At 41.6% G+C, this 19427-nt stretch overlaps 1 protein-coding gene across 5 annotated transcripts in view; it reads left to right on the top strand.

The window, feature by feature from the left end:
- diaph2 (diaphanous-related formin 2) overlaps nucleotides 1-14892 on the top strand; it is a 373710-nt gene extending 358818 nt beyond the window's left edge. For all 5 annotated transcript variants that reach the window (XM_080900481.1, XM_080900480.1, XM_080900482.1 and 2 more), the window contains one exon: nucleotides 13887-14892. In XM_080900481.1, the coding sequence (XP_080756607.1) occupies nucleotides 13887-13951 (65 nt within the window). In that variant the 3' untranslated portion in view covers nucleotides 13952-14892. The remainder of the gene's footprint in view (nucleotides 1-13886) is intronic.
- The last annotated feature ends 4535 nt before the right edge of the window (nucleotides 14893-19427 follow it).

Here is a 19427-nt window from a genome sequence, read left to right as displayed (position 1 = left end):
TTGTTTGCTTGTTTTATTGAAAACCTTGTGGGTAAAGTGGCGGCAGGCCGCCTGGCATGTGAGCGCCGCATCTCTGGAGGGCATCCCTGCAGAAAAATCTTCCTCCTTGATGAATAAGTGAAGGAGGTGGATAAATTTTTCATCCACACTGAATCCATTGTCGCTTGAGATGTCTGGTCTGTTGGTATGTGTAGTCATCTTGCTCCCGCTTCATCTGATGCCAGCGCATACACACACTCAGTCACACATATAAGCTCAAAATGTATACTCGCACACGTAGAAGCACATCCACCATCTAAGCTGTGGACGTCGAGGAGTTCGACAAAGAGTGCCTGAGAAATGTGGTGGAATATCGATGAGTTATTGTTCACTCTAAGTCATATCAGTGCAGACAGAGCAACATCTAGAAAGGGGAATAAATAGATTTTGAAGTTTAAGAGGTGATAATGTAATGGCAACCTATTCAAGTTATGGCTGGGAATGCCCCCACGTTCCTGAACTGGAAAAGCAGAAGAAAACAGATGGATAGCTTTTGGTAAATTAAATTTAAAAAGAAAATTTCAAGTAACTTTATTCAAACTACAAAGAAGTCAGTCACACGGCTGCTGCTTTATACAGTACCACTATATACTTTGCATCTATCACCTCTACTTTAAGTTTTGCACACCAAAACGCACGTTGACAGCAGCACAAGAAAAACACAAGCAAAAACATGAAGGTAGCAAAGTGTAGCCCATCGCGGAGAAGCTTGTGGTGTTTTGTGTACATGAGGGAGCATCTCTCAGTATGAATGATTTATATTAAAAGAAAAAGTGAAAAGTCTTTCAGGAAGCACACCCGCACCCCCCATGTGAACAGACGGGAGCATCTTCACATGGCCAAATGGGTCTGATGGTGATCGCATGGAGGAAAGAGCGAGGCTGCTCACTGGCTGCAAAGCCTTCTGCGGTCTCCACCACTGCTCTCGCTGTGTGCTGGGACACTTCAAAAAGGGGATTAATAAATAAATAACACACAACACCATGTTTTATTAACTCGGGTAAGGCACGAGTGGGTAAAAGTCCTAGAGAATCCTGAGATTTGATGGAAGCTTGGATTGTTGCTGGAAAAAACTTTGCAGTTTTCTAGCATTCAGATTTTTTTAGAAGAACTCTGCATCCTTCTGGGCCATCATTCACCAACCTGGGCTATCGTTAAACACACACAGTTACGTTTATTTCATAATATGTGTTTTACAACATGTATGTAGGGTTGGAGCATTGGGGCAGCAGTCTGCACAGACTTCCCTTTCCCCAGCTTCCTCTTCCTGCTCATCTGGGGGGACAAAGACATTCCCAGGCTGTCTGAGAGATAATCTTTCCAGTGTGTCCTGGGCTCACCCTGGGGTCTCATCTCAGTTGAACCTACATATAACATCTCACCTAAGAAACATCCAGAAGACACCAAGTTCAGATTCCCGAAGCAGAGCAGTAGCCTTACCTGCTGATCTGAGCAGATTTTTTTACTGTTAGCTATTTTAGCCATGCATGTTTTTTATTTATATCCATTACATAACATATATCCATGTTTTTGTCAACACTTTTAATAAAAGGAGCGTTTTGCAATACAACACAGTAGGGCTGAAAATAACCTGACCACCATGTGTTTAGTTATCCGGTCGTAAAGTCTGACGTCACTAGCCGTGTCTGGGCCTAAACTCCGCTGCAGGTCCATATATCAAACGATCACTATGGCATTACTGAGAGTTGAAAAACTGTCTAAAGTCTTTCCTCTTTAATAAAATGATCAGCGTTCTGCTCTACCAGGTGTAACAATTGAGTTTAACATCCAGGCATCCATGAAAACGGAATTTATGACATTTAATGGAGTTAGAAGTTAGCAGGAAGTTAGCTCGCTAGCTTCTATCTAAATACAATATAGCATGTCCTGACTGCGGGGTTTTGGAAACAAATTAAAACGTACAGCTCTGTTATCACTTCCAGCATAAATGAAGACAGAAAGCTAAACAGCAGTGACGTTTGTAGGGTTACTGAAGTTTGGCAAGCTGTAGCTAATGATATGCTACGTGACCGCTAGCGACACAGCTATGTTAGCATAATATAAACAAGCTAGCTTTTTTTCCACTGGATAAAAGTTACCGTGAGTGTTCTCGGTGGTCAGGAACAAATGTAATCGCATGGCAGGATGCTGTAAAATGACCAAACTTCAGCCAGGAGAACAACTGAGATAATCCATCCACAATACGAGGTTAGTCATTCATATACTGCTGCATGGGCTGGGCTGTAGTTACATCCTAAGGTTTTAAAAACTGAGCTTAAATAAATGATTAGCGGAAATAAAAGCCGAGGGAGGTCAACAGTGATCACTGACTGTTTTAGGAGCTTTTTGAGATTAAATAGAAGAAAATACAAAACATTAAACATGTTAACAACACAAAAGCCATATTAAACGCAGACTACTTTAGACCCGGAAGTAGGATTCGTCACGTCATCACTTAACGATCGGATAGAAAATGAGAAAGATAAAAGCGACACTTGAAAATGAAAAGGCTTGGAATTGGTAGATGTTTTCTGCATACATTATTCACATGATGCAGTTGTCAAAATAATTTTCCAATCTCTTGAAACTTGTCATCGACACTACCGTAAATTAATACTAACGATAAAAGCGACGTTTTGCTATCGACACAGCTGTCCTTCGCTTGTGTAGCTGGCCTCTCATTAAAGAAACCACCTGGTAACTTCAGTAATTGACCCACTATGTGGTTTGACAGAAATTCAAGACTATTCCTCGCTATATTTATGTGTACGCCTAGGGAGTTGTACTGCTTCCTTAACATGGCACAAACAGATGTTTGTTTCCATAACCCCCTTCTTGGAGTGAATGCAGGATGTTTTTATAGCTTGGCTTGTTTTATGAGTATTAATACTGTCAGCATGATGCTGAGATTCCACTTGTCAGGTGTTATCTCCACATCGCAAATGGATTAGTGAGAGTGCGTGACTGTGATAGCATGCACATGCCTGTTTGTGTATCATCGTCCGTGTGTGCGCTGCCAAACTTATTTGTGTTTCTGAGACTTTGTGTGCGAATTATGCACCTGTGAGCATGTGTGTTTGTGTGTCATCTTGAGCGCACTGTGAAGGTGTCATTGTGAAGCCTAAACCCTGTAAGCTGTCAGACAGTGAGAGATGCTGCACCTCTAAAGGGCATGCTTTCTGGGCCTTTCCTGTCTATTATAAGCCCTGCAACACTCATCAATGCTGTTGCAGTGCACCCTCATGTCCCTCAAGCAGCCGCAGAGAGAAGCCACCTTTCTAACTAGGAGAGCCCTTGCCTCTAAACTTCTCATACCCTTGTCTTCCATTTTGACATGATAAACGCAAGCAGCAGTAATGAGGCATCGGGTTGTCAGGGCATCCATTTTGTTTTGCTCAAAACTGAGTAGAAGTAAAAAATTCCTCCCCGATCTCCATTCTGAGACACAAAGTCACTTTTCTCTCGAAGCTCTTTGTCGCTTCACTTTTTGTTTCAAACTCACTCATTTTGACCCACGTGTTATATGAAGTCTTATGCAGGGGGAGGGGCTTTATAGGACATTATTATAGGACATATTCGTTCCACAGAGCCTTTTTGATTACACAGGGCAGTATGACGCCACCGGTGGTGCTAGCATTGCAGCTAAGATCGACTGCAGCGAGGCTAGCCAAAGATTGAGATGTGTCGTTATCTTGCCATCTGTAACAGTCACGCCTGGCGTCGTCAGAAACAGATCGCCTTGATACCAGCCACATCAAATCTCCAGTTTGCCAAGAGAAAATAGAATAAAACAATCTATCGATCTTGCCCCACCTCCCTGTGTATCAACACAATCCATCTGTGTTTATCAGGCTATCTGGCTTCCTATCTTTTGTTGTCTGCAGACAGGCATTCTTTTCTTCTCTTCTTATATTTTCTTCCTTCCTCCTCCCACATTTGTTTGGTGATCCATCAGCCTATTTACCTTATCATGCTGCCAAACCATCCATTTACGCTCCCATCTGTCTGTCAAACTATATCTTAGCTTCCATTTGTCTAACTATCTCTCTGTCTACTCATTCACCTGTCAATCATGCAGCTTGCCTTGGCTGCCGCAGGTTCCAGCTGTTCATCTGGGTGAGGCTGTGTCTGACCTCGTCTGATTAGGAGACAGTTGGATAAAGTAATTAGATTTCTATCGCTTGATCTAAAGTTTTACACTGTATTAAATACACTGAAGTAGAATTTTAGCATAGAGTTTTAGCATCAGGGTTATTCAGCTAAACATATATGAACACTACTTATGGAGGATTGATATTTCAGTGCCTGAAATGTTTCCTAAATTTGTTTCAGGTAAGATATATACTTTAAAAAATCAAGTTTCAAATGCCCACTTTCATTAAATTTTACACAACATGTTTCGTGCAGACTGTTATCTTTGATCTACATAACTGCCGCTATAGAATCCAAATGGAAACAGGTCATTGCTTTGGATCAGTCCAGTTCAGATCAGGCCTCAGTGGAGCAAGCCGGCCACTGATGTCCGTGTAGTCAGGAGGTCTGGCCTCCCACAGAGGCCCAATCAGTCTTATAGGATCAGTGACTGCCCCCCCTAGGCACCAGAGTGCCTTGGCCTGATGGATTACTCTCTCCTGGCTCAGGCATGTGAAACCCAGGCCTTTGCTGTGGGCCCCATCTGTGCTCTCCATGGCTCCTGCATGCCTCATGGTCATAGTCTTGGGCTGCTGGTGAAGCCCCAAATGAATCTCAGTTTCAGTCCAGTGTGCATATTTTGCCACTTCTACCATGCCTCCATGCATGACTTGTGTAAAAGAAAGATTTAATTAGACCCACAAACATTTTTCAGATATTTTGTCAGAAACATAACATATATAGCATGCTTATTATTGAATGTATGACTTTTTCTCAAATGTAACATATTAGAAAAGTAAACATTTGGCAATGGCGTCAGGGTGGTTTGGGTTGATTGTGACTCTGTTTTCTGATATTTTATAAATGAAGATGTTGATTTACTAAGCATGTTATTACCAGAAATCAAATATTAAAATATTAAGGGATAAATTCACAAATCTGTTGCACCACCACAACATTAAAAAATATTTAAATCAAACACACAAACTGATTTGCTAATGTTTGTGATGCACAGTTCACTGCAAATGATGCTGATATTTAATGCCAAAAAGAAGATGTCTTATTTTATGTGCTTGATATTGCTACACATAGGAGACATGGAAATTTAAGAGCACGTGTTGGAAGAGTGAGACATTTCTCACAGCCAGGTGAAGATGTGACTACCAAACATTACCAAAACACCTAATTCTAAATTTGCTCAGTGAATTTAGTGATGACCTGAAACCTCACACCTAAGAAGTCATGCAAAACCAGTGGCAACAAAACTTCTTCGATGTTTGGCGTTGGGTTCTTTTTAACATGCTGTGGCTCCTGTGCAGGAATTTCACAATCTGCACAACGGAGTTCAAAGTGAAAAAACTGAAGAACCAAGAGAACCGACTGATGTTGGCTGTGGACCCTATCCTAACCAGGCCTAATGCATTTACATTAATAACATTTAAAAACATGTTTTACCTTAATAAATTACACTTAAATGTAATTATAGTTATGATTTCAGGACCCAAGACATGGCACATGTTTTTTCACTAGGAGCTGGGCACTTAAAACAACTGATTTTAGTGGCGGACCTACACAAATTGAGACACGTGAGCTATAAAATCACAGATTTCACACACGAGACCATGAAATGAGGCAAATTGAGCACAGAAAAATTGTGTTAGTAGTGTTAACGCCCCCAGTTGCAGAGTATAGAAATAAACTTTTGTCAATCAGGTATTTCCGGTTTGTTTTATACCCTGAAGTCATGTAAGTTGTCTTAATACAAAAATACGTGATGTCACATGATTTACAGTCCTGCATTGGAGTCTGTCAATTACTGAAGTCTGTTTCCTTCATAATAATCACAAGCGTACAGTTAACGTGCACGTGTTTGATCTGTTATTATACACTTTTCTGATTACAATAACAAACTGCGCCTTTTCTGTCAGTAGATTACCCACAGCTTGCGACCTTGCTCTAAAATGCGCAGCTCTCGGCAGATTGGACATGTCATATTAAAATGAACTGACTGCACCTGTGTTTAGAAAACAGTGCGACTCTCGTAAATCACCGGCAAAACTAACCACAATTATCGGTGGTATATGGGGATTGCTCTCACACGTTATTGTGCCCCATTTAGTAAATGTGGCCCTAAGTGTATGGATAGATTCAATTTTTAAATGAAGCGGAAATGCTCCTGCTCATTTTACTCAGATCGAGATGTTAAACATGGAAGCTGCACTGTATACTTACGTGTTGTGCCAAAGTAGGGAGATAATGTCAAAGTATAAAGTAAATTCAAACAGTAGTCACACAGGTGGGCAGTGCTTAGCAGTTTTAGGAATATGCTCTCAAGGATATTTGTTTTCTTTCATGGTTATACTTAGGTTTAAGCTTCCCTCCTGAAACGTGACTGCTGAGAGGACAATCATGAATGGGAGTTTTGCCTCAGGCACTGATCGATCGCAAAAGTGTTTTCATATAACTGATCATTTGGGCTGTGTTTGTCTGTGCATCCCAGAATGCTCAGAGGCACCGTCCCATGACTGAGGAGTCAAGTCCTGCAGAGATATTTTAAGGAGATTTTTGAACCTGAGGAGCCCAGTGAGGAAAGTGTACTACCCTTTGTCTGTGAGGCATGTTGCCTTTAGTCAAAAACCTAACAAATGTGAGCCAAGCTCCAAGAAGAAACATGGATTTTTTTAGGTTACCACACACATAAAGTTAAGTGCAGGTAGTGCAGACAGGTTTTATGTGCGCAAACACATGCAAAACCTCACGTCTTCTCTCTTGCTGTTTTGTCCCTGTTTTGACAGCAGGTAGCTCAGCTGTCAAGGTTTCACTGGTGAGAAGGCAAAGTAATATTAAAAATAAAAAAACATTCATTTATAAGCATGAGCAGTGATTTCCTGTACTCTCCTCAAAAATATTTTATGCTTTGCAATCAAGAGGCATTTCTCTTAGAGCAAGCTTCTCTCGGGCTAGTATGGGACAGTAAGTTCCTGCGTGTGCATTATGTTCTGCGTGGATGTACCACATTTACGCACAGTATGCCCGACATTAAAAGCAGAAAAAATGCAAAGCGTAGAAAGCAGCAAAAGAGAGAGCTTCAACGATCCAAAATGGTGAGATTTCTCAGTGAAGGTGGACAGCACTGTTTTTGCAAAAGAGGATTTTAGAACTTAAGTGGCATCCTGGTAGTGAGAGTCGTGGGCTACTGGGAGAAAGAATGGCTGTATTCACTATCTGGGTCAGTCACTATTATTACCAAGCATGCACATCAAAGTACCCACAGAGATAGAGTGGTGATAGAGGCATGGAAAGATTAACCACATCCCTTGTGTTATGACCACCTTGCTCTCTACGAACCTCTCTTCATTACTGTTTATCTCAACAGGCTCTGTTGAACTCACTTTGCTTTCAGATTCTGTATACAAACTGTCAAGCAGGAATGGGAACCCGTATACATGGTTGCCAGCTCTGAATGCTTTAAGATTAAGTGTTCATTTTAAGCCAGAACTCTGTGTTACTGCTTGGTTTGCTTCCTGTGCTTCCTGGGTGTTTAGAAATCACAAGTGGCCAGCTTTTTGTAGTAAACAGCGGAGGTAATGTCAGTAATAAGAGGGATTAAAAGGGGGGAGGGGAGTAGAACAAAGTGAGAGAAGAAAATTGGAAAAAGGATACAGGATGAAAAAGCACGGTGTACACTGGAAGGCTCCAAGAGATACAGAAAGTGGAAGAATTTCAGTATCTTGCCTCAGCGTGTTTATCTAGACCTGTCTCAGACATTTCCCTTTGTCATGCCAGTCTGATCGCCTTTGCCTGCTATGGCATGCTGAGAAAACACACCAAAACACATCAAGCACCAGATTGCAGCGCCCTCGCTCTCAGATCTCCTGACACTTGTACAGCCCACTCCTTTGGGTGTTACTTAACGGTAAAAAATGTATATTACTGGCTATAGACACTTCCGTGCTTGACTATGCGCACATTTAAAATGTGAAAGTCATGCAGCACGGTGGCACGGTGGTTAGCACCGTTGCCTCACAGCACACCTGAGTTCAATTCCACCATCTGGCTGGGGTCTTTCTGTGTGGAATTTGCATGTTCTCCCTGTGTTTGCGTGGTCCTACCCGCCCCCGGGTACTCCGGCTTCCTTCCCATCATCCAAAGACAAGCAGTTTGTGGGGATAGGTTAACTGGAAACTCTGAATTGCCCATAGGTGTGAATGCGGGAGGGAATGTGAGTGCGAATGGTTGTCTGTGTATATTTGTTAGCCCTGCGACAGTCCAGGGTGTTCCCTGCCTCCCGCCCTAAGACAGCTGGGATAGGCTCCATCGCCCCCTGCAGCCCTGAAAAGGATAAGTGGAGGTGAATGGATGGATAAAAAGTCATAGATAAGAAGCTACTTTAAGCTGCTCCCGTATTCACAAGGTCGTCACCACAGCAGGTAGCTCAGCATGTTTGATTTGGCAGTTTTTTTAATGCCGGATGCACTTCCTGCCACAATCAAACCAGGGATCTTCCCCTTGATAGGCAAATGTGTAAATGGCTGCACTGTGGTGGATAACATGTTGCATTTTGACTGTAAGGAAATACCTGCGTTCACAGTAGTGTGTGAAAATTTGTGAATGTCATTTGGGGCATTTGAAACACAAATAAACTGGATATATCAACACAGTTAACTGATTAACTAATTAAAAGATTAAATGTGAGTAGAATGTCTGGATTGTAACACTTTACCTATGGTTGCATCTTTTTTGGTCCATTTGCATGAAAGCTGATTGGTTTACACATTTTTGTTTTTCATGTAGCATTTCCTCTGAGTACAAATGAAAAATGCTGGTAAGTATAGTGATGGAAATTCTACATTTTTATGGTTAAGTGTACATAAAGACAGATTTGAAAATGGACACCAAAAGTTGTTTGGTTTGCTTTTACAGCATTTATTATTAGTCCATTTAGTTTTCTTTTGTTTTTATATGTTTTGGGGGGTTTGGTACTCAGAACAACTCTGCAACAAAGTCATCTGCATCTGTTCAGCTTCTGTTACCAGAAGCAAGATGAACTTTGTTTTCTGCAAACTACAGTTGATATTCTCCGCTTGTGGCAACAAAAAAAAAAAAATCTTAACTACAGAAAATCTACTTTGGGAAGATCTTCATAGAGACACAGGAGAAACAAAGCTTGTTGCACCTTTAATCTTTTAATCTTCTACAATTCTCTGGTTTGTATACCTTTGAGCTGATTGTCGTAAATCATTGAGTGTCTGTAACATCACACAGGACACTGTGACACAATGTTTGTATTTTTTCACCTCATCACAGCTGCTCTCACCTTTTACTCAGCTGCACAATGTTTTCTTTCTTGCTCTTTATTTGTGGTGATTAGTCTTACCAGCGAACGAGGGGCTATGTTTGCCATCACTGTAGTTTTGCGATACCTGGGTCATAATTTTCAGTTAGAAGAAATAGCTTCTCTCACTCTGCATCCCATTTATATGCCGTATCTTGTTTCTGTGTACAGAGTTCCATTACTCTGTAGCTCGGAGGCTGGTAGAGGGGAGGGAGGCGGGAGGTAAAGGAGATGAAAAGGAGTGATAGAAGGCTGCGGCTGTTCCTGTTGCTGGTGCCGCAGACGCTTTCCCCCTCAGCAGAGAAGCAAACAACATGTTGATGTGCAGCAAGCAGAGATTTAATCACCTTTGCTATGTTTCAACTCATCAAAATATGAAGTGCGGAGCAACTCAGACAGGGAGAATTAGACAAAGGCAGTGACATGTCAGAGGCATCATGTCATCGCTAACTTATTTAACCAAAAAGAGAGTCGATGCAAAGCTATCACAACAGCTACCACAAGAGCTCCAGCTCCAGTCTTTACTCCAGATACTCTCCTGCTGAAGCTATTTACACAAAAGGCTGGTGATTATGAGCTTTTTATTGTGGCCTTGAATATGGGTCAGTGAACATGAGTGGCATGTTTAGATGTTGGGCAGTTGCTACCCAGACAGTATTTACCTAACATTGTCTAGTGCCTTCTAAGCCTTGTGGTTTTTACTGGGCTCAGAGTATCCGATGTGAAAACCATTTGGTGAATGAATGATGGCTTTTTCTACTTTAGCAGTGAACAGAACTGCATCATGATGTAATTCAGTGCAATTAGCCATTAACATAACACAACATCTGTCATATGAAGAAATGGCATCTCTCTGGAAGCCCTCCAAAGAGTCAGGAGAAGGTCGGAGTTGACTTTGCAGGCTTAAAAGGCCTCTGCTTTTCGCTGCTCTGTAATCTGGCGTCCTCTCCTCCTCCTATTACCCTTGTCTTATTCAGAGCCTCTCCCTTGTGGCAGGGATCATCATGATATACATGCAAGGATTTTCCTCTGCTAACACTAAAGGAACAATGTATTTCCCTCTGTTGGTGTGAGAGAGAAAAGGAGTGTGTGTGTGTGTGTGTGTGTGTGTGTGTGTGTGTGTGTGTGTGTGTGTGTGTGTGTGTGTGTGTGTGTGTGTGTGTGTGTGTGTGTGTGTGTGTGTGTGTGTGTGTGTGTGTGTGTGTCAGTGACATCCCCCTCCATCTGCCATCCATGGTGCTTTTAGTAACATTTTGAGAAACAGTGCCAGCCAGCATTTAATTAAGTTCTGGTATGCCAACATCTCCCTGTTGTAACATGGAATATCTCTTCTTTTGTCAATTTCTCTCCTGTTTCTGTGCTGCTCTGTGTCGGTCTTACTGTAACAGGGAAAGATGTCGCCTCTGGGAGAAGCAGGTAAAGAAGCCATCAAAACCAATGCAAGTAGAAAGAGTTGCAATCAGCGCACCAAAAGGAAAAAAAAAACTAGTTGTAGAGCATCTTTTGTGTGGATCTCTTCTCCTTTTCCCCAGTTTCACTTTGTTTCCCTCTCTTCCTGTATGTGTGTGTGTGTGAGCGCCTGTGTGCTTGGAGCTTTCAATTCAGTAGAGGCTACTAGTAATGTTTCTCTCCCAGTAGAAATGGCTGCTGTTTGTTCAATTTTTGTGATAGATTGATGTGGGGTGGGAAAAGATGGGCTTTTATGCACCTGAACATAGGAACAGAAAAGTCTTTATGAGAAGCCTGTAGCTCTCCATTCAAGAATCGTCTGATGGGAGATGCATTTTGCTGGAAGTTTTTCTCTTTTTTTGCAAAGTCTTTCACGAACGCTTTCCAATATATTCAGGCAGTCAGGCAAGACACAAATACCCCCAAAAGGGCACTTGTTATTTGTTATTCCACAAAAATGCTGCCTCCAGTTTAGGGCAGTTTTCCTGTAGGGTTTCAACAAGTGGCCACCTTAATGGTTTCCATTCTTTTCAGTTTGCACAGAATACAAAATGACTCTTCAAATGCCCACCAACGGTTTGCACTTGTGATGTAGACAGTTCTCATATAATTAGCTATGCATCTGTACTTTAAATAATATTGTGGTTATCTGTAAATAGTCCTATAAACAGAGAGGACGGCTGAAGATCCATATTTGCCTGCCTGATGTATACTGGCTGGAATCCTGTTTCGACCACTGTGGCTTACTTTAAACTAATAACGTTGACTGTCTAAACCAAGTTGGTTGATGGTAAGTATCCTGAATGCAATGTGTAGAATGGCATCGCTCAAAAAATGGATATGATGCTCTATTAAAAGGAAAATCATATTTGTACTGCGAATTTAATTTTTCTTCCGATTTTAAAACGATTTTTTTTAGCTTGTCTTTCGTCATTTTACTCATCTAATAATTCATAATGCCTTCTTTAGACAGCCGCCTTTGATCCCTTTCACTATTGTTTTTCCCATTCCTATTTTCTATCCCATTTCCTATTTACAGTAATAGATGTAACCCAAGATGACCTCAGATCAGAGACAGTGGGTCTGTATTCTCCGAGCTCTGTTTTTCATGTTCTTCTGATAGAATGAGGGTTAAAGGGGACTGCTTGCGCAGAAATGAGGTTACAGCAATTGGGCTTGCAAATGATTGGCAGGGATAGATTGTGGATGATCTAGTTGTTTTTTTTTCTTTTAAACTGTCCCCATTTTTGCTTTCTTTTTTGTGTAATGCTGCTTGTTATTTTGAAAAGAGGGAGGTTGTGTAAGTCATGCTTACAGAATAAAGCACAACTTGTGAACAGAAAAAACGAGTACATGAATAAGCAGTCGTGATGTGTTTGGATGCGCTGCCAGAACATGGTAGCTTTTGCAGTGGCCTATTGTATATGAATCTATGTTGTACTAAAATAATTTGAGAATGCAGGACCTTTATCTGTTTTCCTTAAACATCTTGAGCTGTCTTCCTTTCGGTCTCTTTCATCCCTCCCTCTTTCTCCCCCTCTCCTCCTGTGCACCATCTGCATGATGCTTTGTATCCAGTCTGAAGGAGTGCTTGCTGTTCTCCGCTGTGAATGTGGGAGTCGGTGTGGATCTTGCGTGTGAACGTGTTTGTGTATGTGTTCGTCGGCATCGCAGTCACTCTCAGCTCATTACCTGACATGATGGATGGTGCAAGTGCCATTAAACAACGCCCAGCCAGGGACGCCTGGCACCCTACAGCTGGCACTGAGTAATGGGCACATTGGCGACGGCACGCTTGGAAATACCAGGGAGTCCTGTGTGGGTGTGCCTGCAGTCAACTCCCTGGTTCTGTTCAGCCCCACCTGCCACCTGGCTGCCCAGTAGATGCCATGGGCATTTCTGGGCAGCCATCGTTGGATAGCATAGGAGGCAGTGTTTGTATGACTCTGTCATAGAACTGGCAAGAGAAAAACCCAAAGTGTGACTGGCCTGCTTTCTGACCACAAGTGCTACAGTGGCATATTCTCTGTTACTAGCAGCGAATCATATCTGATTGAATTTTTTCTGCATATTTTGACTCATGTTGGTCTTTTTCTCATTGAAGTTTGGACTCTTAGGTTGATCCTTTTCATTTCTCAAAGGATCTTTCTAATGCTAAAGACCTACAAGACAATGCTTCTGTCTGGGTGCTGTATTAGGGCCTTTGCTAGTTCACCAGACAAAAGCTTTTCTCGTGAAGCAGGAAGTGTTTAGTGCACTCGATGCAGCTGAAAACATTCAGTTCACAGTAATACAAGGTTGACATGTGAATGAACCGCATAGCTTCAAATAAACTCTAGAGTTCAGGTAAAAGTTGCAAAGGTATTGACAGTTGAACACCAGAGGACGTCTCTCTAATCTCCAGCACATTTTAGCCACTAAAGACAGTGAGGACACCACGTAGTTTGGCCATGGGCGGCTCTGCTATCACCTCCGTAGCAGCTTGTTGCAGTGCAGCTGTCCCCTGCAGGGAGGCCACGGTGGAAACGTGTCACGATGGAGAGAGCACACAGGCTTGAATGGAAAAAGGCCATATGTATACTATTTTTGTAGTGGTATTAGTTTTTGTGCGTGGTGCATTTACTTTGTGTAGTGTGCATTTGCTGCATCTGATGAGAGAATAGTTGAGGGGCTCTTGAGTGGAAGTCTGGATCAGGAGCTGAATAGTTACTATGACACCAGAGACAAGCACCTCCACTCCAGCAGCTTCTTCTGTTCCTTCCCTGCTGCTCTGCTCTCAATCAGCCTGGATTTTCTTCACGTCGTTTCTCCTCTGTCTTTGATTTGGTTGAGCTCCTGTGCTAGTATGAATCAATGTACCAGCGCTTTCATGTTCCTTCTGATTCTCACATTTTGTATTTTTATTCTTTGTCTTCCTGTTTTTTTTAACCAGACAACCGTCGTGCAGTCCTGGAAAGATCTCGCTCACGGCACAACGCAAATCACCAAGCTCGATGATCACCCGCGCCTACTATAAGACGCTAGATAAGTGCCAAAGAGGGCTGCGAGGAGGAGACCTAGAAGACATCTGAAAGAGGGTCAGACCACCCCTTACTGTGGCACATACACAAACTCCAAGGAATCCCACATACACACAGCACCAAGTACAGAACAAACAAGCCTAAAGAAACTACACAGAACTGAAGACTCATTTTCATCCAGTTCATCAGACGTTTTACATATTTATTCAAGAATTGTTCATCACTTTAAATGTTTGTCCTCTCTAGCTGGTTTGATATTAAAAACAATACATTTTAAGGTTACTGCAGAGAAATGAAACGTTTTGATTGTTTGAAAATCCATTTTCATTCTTGCAAGTCTAAGCCTTCCACTTAAATCCTTCTGTAATCAAAATACTTCACACTCAGATTTGACGTGAAACATGTATTGAACATTGCAGCGTACTGAAGAAAGAACTAATGCCAAGAAGGACTGCAGAGTCGTTCATTCCCGTGAACATACCACACACCCTTTATTTTGCAAACAAGCAGCGGGGCAGCTGTCCTCTAAATGGAAAACAGGGATTTAACACCCGTGTTGGCAAGCCTTCAACCTGCTGATGTTTTCTCGAGCAGCTCCCCAAGCTCTTATCAAAGAGGGAGTAGTTGTTTAAAATTTCTTACTGCCAGTACCTCCTTCAACCAACATCAAGACAGTTTTCACAACAGCCAGTTGTCTCCGTAAATCAGCTCATTGCATATACCACAAAGCCACAAGAGCTGGCCCCCGTCTGTACCGATATTTCAGAGCTTGTGACTCATGGATTTTGAAACTGTAATCTCCATTTTGACAAGATGCATTTTATTTTTAGTTGTGTAATATCTAACTTTGCCTTTGGGTGCTGATCTGTCCCAAGGTCGCTTTTGCTTCTAACATGAGAGACTGACACATTTTTAAATGCATCTAACTGCCTGGAGGAGCTAACATGAACTTTTTGACCTTTCCTGTGATCAGGTGTTCAGCAAGGGAAAAAAACGACAACATTACCATCATTTTATTATTAATCTGTTTGAAATACAATAAAGGCACAGGCCGAAAATTAATCTATCTGTAAACTAGCAGTAAAAAGGTTTGCACTTTGTCTTTCATTTGGTTTTTAAACACTGGAATCTCCAGAAAAAGAAAGAAAGAAATTATGGAAAAATTTTGAACCAGGTTAAAATAACAAGTGTTTATGTAAGCAACCTGTTGTAGTAGTTACTGAAAGGCAGTGCTGTCACCAGTGCCTGACGTAGGACTCGTCTCTATGACTACAAAATAAAAACGAGGCTTGCAATCTAACATGTGGTTAACTTTGTGAAAGGGTCCGTTTTATCCCAAATGTTGACCTTTTCCCAAACCTAACTGAAAAACATAATATATATTTGGTAGAACATGAGACATGATTTTATATAAATATGTAAAAACCCTCGTAGGTTCCAAAACATTTAAATTCATCTGACTGAATGTATGAGGTCAAGCAGGGTTTTAAGACCACCAAGAGGTGGGATTTGTGTAATTCTTCTACCTGGACAAACTCCTCCAAACAGCCACCTGGTGTGTGGCGTTTGTGTACGTGATAGTTGAAACTTTGCTGTGAGCTTGTTTCTCTGTATGGGCTCACTGTCACACAGTTTCACGTGAACTATTTATTCATGTATTCATGCCTAGGGTGGCCCTTGTTCCCTTACTTCCCTAAACTGTAAGCAGATGCTACTAAAAACAACCGCTGAATCCACATGGAGACCGGGCACGAGCAGAATTATCGACTGAGGGGCACAGTAGACAAGATGATCCTTGTCTTGGAAAGCGAGTCTCCAAACGCCCTCCGATTCCCCAGCACTAAGGGCACGAGCAATCATTTTACCTTAAGACAGGTTACCATACTAATAACAGAACTCAGCTGTAGGCTTTGTGTGTCTGTGTGTTTCTGTGTGGGGCAATCGTCTGTGTGCACCATGCCAGCTCAGTAATCGGAACAGGAACTCGGGCAAAATAGGATTCCATGTGCTCGACTCCTGGGCTGAATAGATGGAGATTTTTTTCATTTAAACAATCTGCCAGTGCAGCTTATGATGTGTCTGTTTCATGATGCCTCCTCTCCCAGCCTGCGCACTTCTAAAAATGCAATTTTACACATCATCTCGGCTCAAGGTGCACCCACAATACTCTGAGACGTCTGCATATTTAATTCTCCTCTGAATATAAGGTTTGAGCAGTCATACAGAGAAAGCAGAGAGAATGAGGTTTCTGCATTGATGGCAGTTTTAAAGACGTGTTGCACACAGCGCAGAGATTGCAGTGATTTTTCTTCCCTTTCTAGTAGAAACTTGCCCTTTGCCCTCAGCACAGTTTCAAGCAATTAATAACAGCTATTGTTTTATCAGTCGTCCAACTACAGTGATATTTAGCGCTTTATGATTGGATACTGTGTATGCTAAAACAACAAGTGGTTTGCGGTCAGCAGTAACAGTATGTTTTTCTCACAAAATTTGACTGAATTATTCTTTTTTTTGCTCATTTTAAACAACTTTCTTCCACATTTGCCAAGTGTTTGTTTAGCTTTTTTTCTCTAAACTATGAAAAAGACTGTACAGACAAAAGCTTTTCTAAAACTGTAATTGTTATTTCAACTTTGATCCAATTAAGTCATTCAGAGTAGGAAATTTGATGTTATTATGATAGTCAAGTGTTATTTCTTATCAAAACACTGGTGCATCTTTTTAGAGATGTCATTTAAAAATCTGTTTTGTAATGATTCTGATGTGCACCGTGCTGAGCTAAGCGCTACACTGTTTGCCATTATAGAAGTTCCAGATCATCAGTGTTCACCTTGAATACGTTTGGTGTTTTTGAATGATAACAATGAGTGAAAACAAGACGCTTCTACAACGACAACATTTCCATCGTCCCTGTGAGTGATTCATGTGTTTCTCCCCCACACCATCTCGTAGAATATTCAGAATAATGTGTTTTTTCCTAGAAGAATAGTAGAGAGTCCATTGACAATGAACCCGAATTGGTCTGCCGTGTTATTGTAGAAATCAGCATATCGGCCCATCCTCTTACTGGTTGTTACTAACAAACCTCAGCTGATGGTGTTCTCATTGTAATGGTAAGAATGGCGAGGCAGGGGTATAAAGGTAAAGGTGCCATTTCTCTGCAGTGGCAAGTGATTAAATGAAAAGTTTGAAATGTTACTTACACTCACTGACTGCGCACTTTACCTCACAAGTTATTCTGCTCAGGCGGAGAAAGATTTGTTTAAGATTCGTAAATACAACATTGCCACTAACAGAGTGAACTATTTGCAAAGCATTTCTTTTGGTAAATAGTTCCCAGCTGCCACATATCCAGTTCTTTCCGACTTTGTTAGCGCTTACTATTGATTTGTGGAAGAACAATTGTGGCTGAATCAACAAACAATGTTCATAACTGTTGACAAACCCTGTCCAACCATGGTGTGTAAGCTGCCATATCCCTGCCTACCTTTCTTGTTGTCACCGAGTATGTTTTATTGTCATAAGAAACATTTATATTTGTAACATTTTAAGTTTATTTGTATCCTTAGAAACATGAAGAAGCAAAATGGTTATGCACACTGTCCTTCCATAAACTATGTAATGGAATATGATACTAAATAATAACCACTTTGTTATATAAACAAATTTCTGTGCGCGTCTTTGTCTCTTCTTCTTTTGCCAGTAGTTTTTTTGTATTCACACGTCACAAGTATTTCTTGATCAAGTCTTCACCTTTTGTCTTGCTGTGTACTTGGGTCTAAAATTACATCTTCGGTTCATTTTATAGCACGGCAGAAGATACCTGCTCCTCTGACTTATGGACAGAGCTTACAGAGAGCTCCAGGTTTTAGTACATGATAAATGAGACAGCTCCTACCTATAAAAGCAACATATTTGGACCTCGGTGTCCTCGCTGCTTTATCTTGCACAGTGTCAAAGGCAAAGTGATAATGCTGTCATGTCTAATGGCAGCTTAGGGAAATTACTAGCGTCTGAAAACACATTTCAAAGAATTCTTCTCATTTTAATCATTTTGCAGACGTTTCTCTCTACTGTGACTTCAGCTTATCTCCACCTATGTTAGACAACGGGGAAAATCAGGGTAGCAAACCAATCATTTGTTTATTATTTGATACTAAAGAATTTTAATTTGTAAGCCGGGGAAACATTTTCTCTGGAATTTCTCTTTTATAGGCAGTCAAAACAAAATTTGCAGTTTAAATCTGTGTTAGGCAGTTTGACTTTAAAGTTAATAAGAGTCTTTTTTTTTTTTAGAGCAGCAATTTATGGAAAAAATGAACTCTCCATGATGTGTTCCCGTGCGATCAGTTTGTGTCAGTCTGTACGAGTCTCACTAGCGAGCGTCGAATTGCAGGGCAGGGCTGCTCCTGTCCTAACCGTTTGCTTTACAGCCCACCGACCACCACCACCAAGTCTGCTCACATGTAATGGCGTGTTCTCCCTGCATGTGCCATGTCCCACATCCCAGCTGCAGCACGACATCATAAAATAAGGGCTGACATCTGTGAGTATATACCTCGGGTCACAAGGAGCTCTCTCCCGCTCCTCGTGTGCACTCGCACACAGAAATGCGCGACGCTTCTCTCGACGTGTCTTGGGACTGATCTTCTCTGAGCCTCTTCTCCTCCCAGTGTGCAGCCAGACAGATGGAGATTCATCTCTCAACAAGCTGTGATCTGTGTTTAGAGATGTGTGCTGCAGAACACAACTCTAATTAGGTTTATTGTTGATCTAGGGAGGTTAATTTGTACTTGGCTGCAAGTGCTAAAGAAGGCCAACCTAGTTCCTTACGAGGCACCAGCACTGCAACCATAAGAAGAACAGCTTTTTTATCTTCTTGACTTTCGAGGTGATTCAGAATTATTATACCCTCTTGCTATATTTGTCTAGTTCGGTATAATTGCGCTTTGTACCGGGCTGAGAGATCTGTCATGGCCGGGGCGGTAGAACTGGAAATGAGATACTAGAAGTGTGTTTGTCTAATGAGCTTAGGGGTACAGTTGTGTGGATGTGGCAGGTATTACTTATTTTTTTATCCTGTTTTTTCTTTTCTTTTTTACAACCTCCAGGTAAGTAGCCTTGTCAAACTCTGAGAGATGAGCCTGGCCCACACAAGTTTTTTCTCTCTCGCCACCTTCTTTCTTCACGCTATTCACAGTCGTGTTTCTAATGCACTCTGTGACAGATCAGTTGTCAGCGGGAATACAACATAATTATGTTTCATTTCACATTTCCGCCTAATGGAATACGCAAACATTATGGAGATGAGACAAAGCAGGCAGTAACGATTCCCTCCTTACCTGAGCTAATTCTGTCTGAGGAGAAATCTTATTCAAGCAGCACTTTGCGCTTAACCATGGCACTTTGATAAAATGCATGCATGTCCAGGGTGCATGGGTGTCTAAATAAAT

Source organism: Rhamphochromis sp. 'chilingali', assembly GCF_963969265.1.
Source record: "Rhamphochromis sp. 'chilingali' genome assembly, chromosome: 13".
Classification (NCBI taxonomy): Eukaryota; Metazoa; Chordata; class Actinopteri; order Cichliformes; family Cichlidae; genus Rhamphochromis; species Rhamphochromis sp. 'chilingali'.
This window is presented reverse-complemented; position numbering and strand designations above follow the sequence as displayed.